Below are 10009 nucleotides of genomic sequence, written 5' to 3'. Positions count from 1 at the left end.
CCCCCCCCCCCCCCAAAAAAAAAAATCTGGCTTGACTTTATTTCGTGCGATCCTGTCACAAGCTGATCTCCCACTGGATTTCACTGGTTCGGGATTAGCACTGATATTCAGTGAAGGTGAACAGCAAAAGAAGGGAACCAGATTAAGCAACAGCAGCAAATAATACGTAGAAAAATAAAAGATCAGAATTTGGGATTAAATCTGAAGCAAAACAGTACACTAGTACAGTATCAAAGAAAAACGGCATAGTCTGAAGATTCCAGCAAGTGAAACATAGGATTTAGTGCAAGAAATGACAAAATCAAAACTGAACTGTGGGTATATTTAGAGTGAAATCCTGTAGCTGAAACTGAAAGCAGATTGAAGTCTGAGATGTGCTCAATACAAAACAGATAATACAGCAATAGAATATGAACGAAAGCTGAATACATATAAAGCAGAAACTACTAACTTGAATCATTGGTGGATAGACTAAAAGAATGGAAGAAAGATGGATATGAACCAAGCATCTCACCTGGAACTAGACTGAAATCCCATCAGTCCTACTTTAGCATCTCACCAAGGGTTGTTCTGAACCTCACAGCACTATTCTGGATCTCATAGAACATTGGAGGCAAAAGCCAGCTTTATTCAATTTAAAAAATAAATAAATAATAAAAATATGGGGATCTCTACGACTCTTAAATCAATATATAGATTTGAGTATTTAAGCCTCGAACTCTATTTAGAAAACAAATTTCTAAGAAGGAAACAAAAATAAACAAAGAAAAGAGAAACTCTCCAAACTGTGGTGGTGAGTTGGATGTTCCACTTAACAAGAAACCATCAGGACAGGAAATTAAAAGGAATGGACGTCTACACATAATCCAAACAAACTAGATAACAAGGAAATTCAAAACAGCAAAACATGTCCCACGATTCTGGTTTTCAGTGATTCAGAAGAACACACAAGCTAGGCTTGGTTTGAACTAGAAAATGGTTCGATGGTGAACCACATGGCCTTGTTTGGCCTTGGGCTGGTTCTTCCTGCATTGGTAATTCAAAAAGTACCTATCTTGGTGCTGACCTGCATCAATTATGGTTTGAGAACTCAAGAAGTTCACTCTCTCAATTGATCTGCAACAGAGTCTTCTTGTAACCTCTTTTGATCAGGATTAGATAGCAAAGAGAAAAAGGGCCTCTGATTAACAGTTTGCATGATGCAGATTCTTCACCAAACTAGGCTTGTTTTATTAGGAATAAATCTAGGGTTGGGTTGTATATATGTTGGGCCTTCGGTCCATGTAGTTTGGAGTGTAATGGACCACTTTTATGGGTCTAAACTAAGGGTATTAAGGTTGCATATGGGATTAACTAGTTTGTTTCCTTTTTAGTTGAGTTCAATTTATTAATTTAAGTTGTTGGTTTTTGTTATTTCTTAGGAGTTAAATTAGCATTTGAGTCAAGTCATTAGTTTCCTTTTCAGTTTGTTTCTATTTTCAGTTTTTAGAAGCTTAATTAATAGGCAATCAAATGTGGGGTTTCTTATTTTGGAACCTTCCAATTGCTAGTCTGTATTCCCTCCCCCATTATCACTATTAATACAAAGCAAGGAGGCTCCTATAGCTGAACGATTTGAAGAATTAAACCATGGCTGCGGCTGCTGCTGCTTTTTCCTTGTTGGGATTTGTCTTGTGTTTGATCAAGGTTGATGGAACTGGTGTTTGATCCAGTTGACTTTTCTTTTTTTTTTTGCTTGGCTAACGGGGGGTATCTAGCCTTTGGCCTGACTAGTCCCACGGGCCCATACTGACGACTCTCTGCTCATGAAAGAGAAAGCAAGAAGATGGGCATTACATCAAGATTTCAAAAACTAAGTCGGGAACTTTTAGAAGATAGAAAACATTTGACAAGCACTGTATGGAACTTGTCGCCACTCCATCCCAATGAACCTAAGTTGATTGTTAATATCAATGTCAGCCCTATGAATAGCTTTCTCTTAATTTCAGAATGAAACTAATTTAGGTAGAAATACTGTTTTCATCCATCTGTTTTATGTTTATTTACTGAGCATGGGTTCAACCATTTGAATTATAACTCTTAACAATTATAGTCGCAGTAATGATTTTCACTAATTTGTCTATATAGAAGAAACCAAGGTAAATCATGATTTGTTACTTTTATTTGTCTATAAAGTATATTAGATTTCATTCTATTTACAATTAAAATTTTCGAATGAACCTTATTTGCTTGATAGAAAATTTAGTAATTTACAGTTAGATCATCAGAGTTGCAACAAATGAGTGTTTTAATTAATGATTTATTTTTATTTTTTTGATTTTTTCGATTTTTATTTTTATTTTTTTGATTTTTTTTTTATTTTTTGTGAATTAATGAAAGATATTTATTAGATTTTTGTCTTTTCTACAGTGCCCACCCCATGCATGTCAGACTACCAGTGTAGCACAACGGCTGGCGTCAAACTACCTAGGATCGGGATCTTGGTTTCGGACTTAGTTTCGGTCAGGCCTGAAACTGAGACATGCCGGAACTCATTCTGAGGATTCGGCACTGGGTTTCGACCCATTCACAAGGGACAACTCCCATCTAAACTCAATACTTGTTGACAAATTGATGCAGTAACAGGAAATAGAAGGACTAGCCCAATAACAGAGCCATTTAGACAGCACAAATACTCATAAACAGTTAAACACAATATCAGTTGAAGTTCAAAATTCTGAGTTTCTACACTTCGACACAGTAAACAATAAAACACAAAGAGCCCATGCATGGTACATTAACTTGGAGAGAAAATTAAAAGGAATCAATTTCACAAATCATAAGAAAAAGGAACTAACCTGAAAGGAGTATCACTCTTCCTACCAACAGCATTCTTATTCGAGCAATATCTGGATGATCAGAATTCCTAAAACAACGTCTTGCTGCAGAGTCCACAATATATCAGAAAGAGGAAAATCACCCTCTCTTTCAAGTGTTGCCTTCCAAGATCAAATACTTGACTGATTGATTTTCATTGCAACTTCTTTTGCATTTGAGATAGCAGCCTAGATCCTATATATGCAGAAATCACATGCACCCCTCTTCCAGTAACAGTGCAGTTCTACTTTAGGAGAAATATTGGTGTTTGACCATAATAATAAATACCCATATCTCTTCTTCTAGGTGACATGAATTATTCAAGGTTTGAATTTTTTACTAAGATATCAATTCAATCACATGAAGCTTCTCACAGGAAAGATAATATAAGTAACCTATTTGACATTCAGACAACCAATTAAATTTAATAAGACTGCGAAATATTATAGCAGTCTTGATCCCAACTCAACCGTGGATCATCTCTCTAGGTTGTGCAATGATGTCATATCCTCAATTAAGTGCCTAACTCAATATTAGACAATAGCTAAGTTGCTACTGAATTCATATCCTCTCAGAATCGAGAATGTATACCTTTGTTCCTAAAACCTTCCTTGAGGAACAGGCTAGCGATCCATTTCTTCAAACATTTCATCCTTTGGCAAATAATGCAGACCTAGAAAAAATTATGATTCACCTTTTCAGTATGTATCGGCACCAGGTTTCTTCATAAATGAATCAAGTGAATGACACAAGAAAGGAACTAGTAACTTACAGATGAAAGTTGCTAACTGTTCTCTCAGACAAAGCATGCTGTCAAAAGAGTCTACATATTATTATGTGATAACAGACTTTTTCATCCATGTATTATTCATGCAGCTCCTATCATTTGAACAGAAAATCTCCAAACAGGGAGATAAGACTGGTAAACATGCCAACTAAATTTTCCCATTGCAAGTAAGATTCATTGTCAACGGGAACCTACTAATTTACAATTAAAAAACAATGTGAGAAATTTTTTCCTGAACATCCATTCCAACAGCCAAAGGATATATGACCTCTCTGATCATTATTTATATTGACACTCGTCCAACTGCATGATTAGATAAGTGCTGTCCTTGGGAAACAAATGATTACCTTTTCATTTTTCGTTTCTCTTGCAAGACATTTAGTAGACAGACTACCTTCGGTTTTTCCTTTTTCCCCTTGGGGGGGGGGTAAATTGGAGTGGGTTTAGAAGCATGTTCAGTTTCTCACTACCTCTGACCTCTGATAAATAGATTGTAATAATCTCTGAAGATTGTGTCATTTACATATACTTTGATTCTGGTGTTATACACAACTACTTGGCAACAAACAGACAAATACAAGACCAGCAATCACTCATTGTAAAAACACGATTTAGCAAAACTAAAATTCGACTACAGTCTTTTCCCTCCTCACTTCCGGTCACCAGTAGATCCTCCACCTCCCTGGAATAACTCATTAATCCGAGCCTCAATATCCTCCAAACTGAACTTGATATGCTTCCCCGCATGCCTCCCTATTTCAGGAGCATTTTGCATCCTTCCTAAGAAGCTCCTATATGCAGGCAGCACATACCCAGCAACAGAAATCCTAAGCTCCGTTCGAAGCTGATCATCGACAATAATCCATGTGGATTGGGCTTTGCACATCTTCTCAAATTGTGAATTGAAGTCCTTGAGCTTCTCCTTCATCAACCTGGAAGCTGAGTTCGGTGCCAGTGAGCTAACATCCATCTTCAACACTGCTAAAACCTTGCTCCACGAGTTCCTCTGGTAATTCACATGGCATTGGCGGACCTTTGCAGTATGTTTTCGAATCCAATCGTCACCAAGAAGAGAACCCAATTCGCTATCTTTCACCTTCTGAACAATGTACCTACCATTGTTCATCAAGAAAACGGAGCACAGAGCCGAGTCTCTATAAATCTTTGATTTTGCCTCCAAATTGCTCTCTAGGAGCTCCATTATCCAAGCCATCTGAACTGATAATGACGAAGATGTGGATCGATCCATTTTTTCAGAGTTCCTATAATCTCCAGCAAAGGGGAGGTTCTCTTCGAAAATCTGCTCGAGAGTCTGGCGTGATCCACAGGCAGCGCGTAGGTAGTTCATCACATATCGAGTGATTGGATGAAGATCTCCACCGGGAACTGCGGCCTTTGCAGGATCTCGTCTGATCAAATTCTCCAATTCCATGAAAATTCCTCTGATTGCTTCGCCAAGTCTTTTCCAGATAGTCACCGATTCAGTCCGAAGGAACAAACAGTACTGATCGGAGAAGAGGGCATCAAATTCGGGCATGAGGTCCCTTAGGGTTTCAAAGACGTCAAGTATTTTGAACAGTCGTTCGGGCGATCTACTCCCAATTGCAATCGCGTCAGCGAAATTCAAGAGCTGGATTGTGGATCCCCTACATACCTCCATGAACGAGAGATCGGCAGCCAAGGAGAGGCCAAAGAAGACACGATCACAGAGTCTTCGTTCGCTGGGGAAAAGAATCCGAAGTGCCACATTTGCAGCCTTGATCCACCTCTCAATCTCATCTTCGAGCTCCGACCACGTCGTCTTCTGAACTTCTTGGATGCTCAGCTTCCGTAATCCTAATCTGGACAAGCTTTCTTCTAAGAAATCTCTTCTACAACTACTGTAGACATGAGAACACTCCTTGCCAAACCCAGCAGCGACCATTCTCTTTGCGATTTCGTGTAGATCGTTTATCGTCCCAGAGGGAAGAGCATCGATCACGATATCGTAATCTGAGACCGGATATGCGACTGGGATCCGATCCTCTCCGTCTTCAGCATCCGCATCTTCATCGTCGTCCGAGACGAACGAGTAATTCCCATTTGCTTCGGATCTATCGCACAAGCGGCTGAGATCAAACGCCTCAGCGCTTCTCTCGATCAACATTCGGAACTCCTCGTCAAGCCGAAACATCGCCTGCTGAAGAAGTTCATCGACGCGATCCAAACAAGCAGCAATAGATTTCTCAGCAGCCAAGGAATTCCAATCCCTAGAGGTGGATAGCAATTCATCAATAGCATCCAGGAAGGCTGAGGCATCGGCGGAAACAGACCAAATGGGCTGATCAGCCGAGACATACAGAGAAATCCGACGGTCAAGAGATTTCAAAGTCTCCTCCAAAGCAGCGTAGCTTCGAGGATCGTCACTATCGATCTTCTCAGACAACCTCTCCCTAGAGAAGCGTCCGTCGAAGGTAGAGAAGAACTGAAGAATGTCATCAGCCATGGTCTCGGTCCGGCCGAGACTCTTGGCGATGTGGCGAGCAACAGCAATGAGTTTATCTTCACCATTTTCAGCCATTAACGTCTGATTGCACCTTTCCACTTCAATCCAATCTCAGAATGTCACACCCAAGGCAATATCGACATCCCTGAGATTAAAAACAAAAGAGGGATAAGGTTTCCAGTACAGATTTGGATTTGAAAATGGTAATCAAGAGAAGAAGAAGGGTCTGCTGATGAGAAGTGTTGGCTATGGATAGGGAGAAGACATAAAAAAGATGAGGTAATAAAGGGTTCTTCTTCAAGGGACGCGGTTTCTGCGAAAGAGCAGCTGCTATAGAGTAGTAAATCATCGTAGAGAGAGAGAGGGAGAAGAGGGTCAGGTCGTTGGAACGAAGAAAAACAAAAAAATATAAAAATATAAAAATATAAAAAGGGATCACAGAAAAGGAGAAAAAAAGAAAAAGAGAAAAAGAGAAGAAATAAAGAAGGAAAGGAGAGAACGCGGGAAGAAGAAAAGACCAAAAGAAGAACAGAAGAGGAAATGCTGGAACTGAAAAGGACAGTGACGACGACTATAGAGGACTGACTGAGTCAGTGAGTCCCCAGTCCAAGGAAATAATTGGAAATAAAAAAAAAAAAAAAAAAAAAAAAAAAAGGAGAGAAAGACAAGAAATAAAATAGAGTGGGTTATCCGTAAATATGTTTATTTATTGGAGTCTTATTGTAACCACAAACATTGCCTTATCCTGTTATCCATTTTCATGATCTCTCTCTCTCTCTCTCTCTCTCTCTCTCTCTCTTTCTCTCTCTGTTTGGTATGATTTTTGAAATAGATTTTTTGAGTTTGGAGGCCATTATGAAACTCATTTTTTTCTATTTTCTCGTTTTAGAATGCGTGTGAGATTAGGATCAATTTGAAGAATGCATACCAAATAAAACCCGATAGTTTTTTACTTGTTCTTTTCCGACATGGTTTCTATAAATGGATTGGAATTTTGACCTTTGACTTAATATCCTTGTTCTCATTTTGAATTAAAATCAATGGGTGGAGCACCCTTTGATAGGATGGCTAAGGAAATAAGGTTAGAGGTGGATATCACAAACTCGTAATACCACATGTGATTGTAGATGTAGTATTTGAGAGGGAGGAGAGCCACAATTAAATCCGAATTTGACCAAAACAAGTGCAGTTAGAGTCAATTCCAATTTTTAAGTCGTAGACTACTTTTAAGAAGGATTTTATTCAATTAATATCAACAATAGAAAGAGAGAGGAAGAGGGTAGACCTCCATCTAGAGACCTTGCAGAAGTGAGAATCTTGTGTATTATATGTATCTATTTTTGTAAAGAGAGCAATTAAAATGACACCAGGGTAGGGTAGGGTAGGGAAATTGATGGTTGGCCTCAATTGAATTGAAAATTTCAACCCAAAATAAAATTGAACTCTCAACTTATACAATAAGGAATAAATTATATGAATTCAAATTTGGTGACATCATAATTTTTTTCAACAATTAATGGATTAATAAGTGAACGGCATGATATTAAACATAACCACACAAAGTGCAAATATGGATTATACCAATAGCTTTTATAATAGACTTAACTTTTGCATGGCTCTTCTTACTACCTGATCAATGGTCATTTTTTGTCTGTCCCTAGCCCTTTTAACTACATCCATCTACATCTGGTCACTCTTCCATACTAGGGCATCCAAATGCCTCATTTGGACATGTTCAAACCATCATAACCGACATTCTTTGAGTTTTGAAACTGATATTGTATCTGATATATCGGTTATATTACATGTTGTTCTCAAAGATATTAATATGGTATTGTATTTTTACTAGTTTACCTTTTGTCCATTCTGTATCATTAATTCTTATCCAGAAAAATATATATATATATATATATATCATCGACACAGTATTGATGATACGGATCAATTGGTATGATCGATCTAATACCAATTCCTAAAAATCTGGCTATATCCCTCACATCCACCTTACCATATTTTCTACAATCGAATCACACATCAATATTTGGTTTCAGTACAATTTTTTTGTCATTTTTTTGCCCTTTATGTTTATATTCGATATTTTAATATGGTATTCAATATAGTTTTGGTATTTTGACACCATCAATGTATATCAAATGATTTTGTCTTAAATATCGATACTACATTATATGAAAAAAAAAAACCATTTTGTCACATCGGTACTTTACCAAATCTCATTCGATATGGTTTACAGCACACATGATAGCTCACTCAGTCAGACAAACTCACAAGGCAACACTTAAAAATAGATGAATGGATAATGGATACAGGTTTGCAGGTAATCCATAAAATTAGTTTGATTTGATCCAATAAATAGTGTGTGATTTGTTGTTTGAATTCTCTTTCATTTCTTTTGCTATTTTTTTCTCTACCAAAAAGCATTATTTAAAAGTTGGATTAACCACTCTTCTCAGATTCATTTCCTTTGCTATTTTTCTTCAACCGATAAGTATTATTTAAAAAGGAAAGTTTCAAGTTTCAACAACTATTCTCAGAATTATAATAATGAGATCTTCTGAAATGATATTCATGTGGATTGTTTTAAGATATACTATTATGTACTTCAACAAAAAATTAAAAATAAAAAATTGATATATTATTGTGGCTACATGTGGGGCCATCCATAGTCGTCTGAGGTTGCTAAATTGTTTGGTGAAGCTTTGACTGAGAGCCTTTGTAGCATATCTGATTACCAATCACTTGCCACAAAAAAATAATAAAAATAAGTTGCTTTAAGAGACTAATCACATTATCCAACTCTTAATCTAATTTTTTGCAATTTTATTTTTTATTATTAATTTCCTGCTAATTTGGTTTGTCCATCGGTATATTTTTCATGGTTGGAATGCTGGATAACACAAAATTTTTCGCTATTTTTTTTTAATTCATTATAAAAAAATTCTTTTTAATTTACTTTTGGCAAAAGGTTGTGTGAACGGTCATGCACAACCATGCATATAGTCAGTGGATGGAATTGAGAGAGGTGCATCGTAAACCCTCACTTCACATCGAACGACTTTGTTTATGGTTGTGTACTAAACCCTTCCTCTTTTAGTTAATTATTTTCTTTTTATGTAAAAACAAACTAATAATATCGCTTCTTGCTAGCTAGTTAATTCAAAGTTTGACCTATTGGGTATGAATGCAGTTCAAGATGATATCGAGAACTAGAAATCATTGTACCATTGGAGAAGAGAAAGAAGAGAAGGATGCCATCGTTGGCCGTGAGGAATCAGAACCAATCCTAGAGGAAGGCAAAGAGAGGCTGAAAATAGAGAAGAAGCACTGATTGCTTGATTGCATGATAGAGGAGCCCCTTACAATTAATAATTCAGGAATGAATTATAATTGTCACAAAGGTTAGATAGTTTTCTAAATATCACAAGGCATCTATTTCAACATATGGATAAATGAAATGTCCAATCTACCCATAGGATAAAGAGGACATAGTCAAGATTAGCCATACGTCAAATGTTACATCCTAATTCAATCGAAAACCCCAATTTATATTCACACACATCACATGTATGTTCATAAATGTGTATTAGATCTACAGATATTACTGTATACTCTCCCAACTTTGAGTGGGAATAAATAATTTAAATTTCATGAATAAATAAATAAATGAAAACATAAAGATTGGATGGATCGGATTCATCTATTGACTTTTAGAAACATCAACTTTTATTGTTACACTGATGTCTATCCTTAATAATTATATAAGGTAAAATATATCTTATTGGCTTAAAATCTACCACTTGGTATGTTAAATGCGCTTAAATTTTGTAAAAAGGTAGACTCCAAGGTCCTTTACTTTCATATGA

The 10009-nt window shown here is 36.8% G+C and overlaps 1 protein-coding gene across 1 annotated transcript; it reads right to left on the bottom strand.

The window, feature by feature from the left end:
* Positions 1 to 4123: 4123 nt before the first annotated feature.
* On the bottom strand, positions 4124 to 6525 carry LOC122058195 (exocyst complex component EXO70B1). Its single transcript, XM_042620749.1, has one exon. It carries the CDS (start codon positions 6201 to 6203, stop codon positions 4293 to 4295), a length of 1911 nt encoding a protein of 636 aa, XP_042476683.1. The 5' UTR covers positions 6204 to 6525; the 3' UTR covers positions 4124 to 4292.
* Positions 6526 to 10009: the final 3484 nt, after the last annotated feature.

Source organism: Macadamia integrifolia, chromosome 12 (genome assembly GCF_013358625.1).
Source record: "Macadamia integrifolia cultivar HAES 741 chromosome 12, SCU_Mint_v3, whole genome shotgun sequence".
In the NCBI taxonomy this organism is placed as follows: domain Eukaryota; kingdom Viridiplantae; phylum Streptophyta; class Magnoliopsida; order Proteales; family Proteaceae; genus Macadamia; species Macadamia integrifolia.
Note: the sequence above shows the minus strand (reverse complement) of the source record. Positions and strands in the feature narration are given on the sequence as shown.

Bases quoted from the DNA above. Each gene is read 5' to 3' on its own strand.
- LOC122058195 (XM_042620749.1), bottom strand. From the start codon at position 6,203: ATGGCTGAAAATGGTGAAGATAAACTCATTGCTGTTGCTCGCCACATC.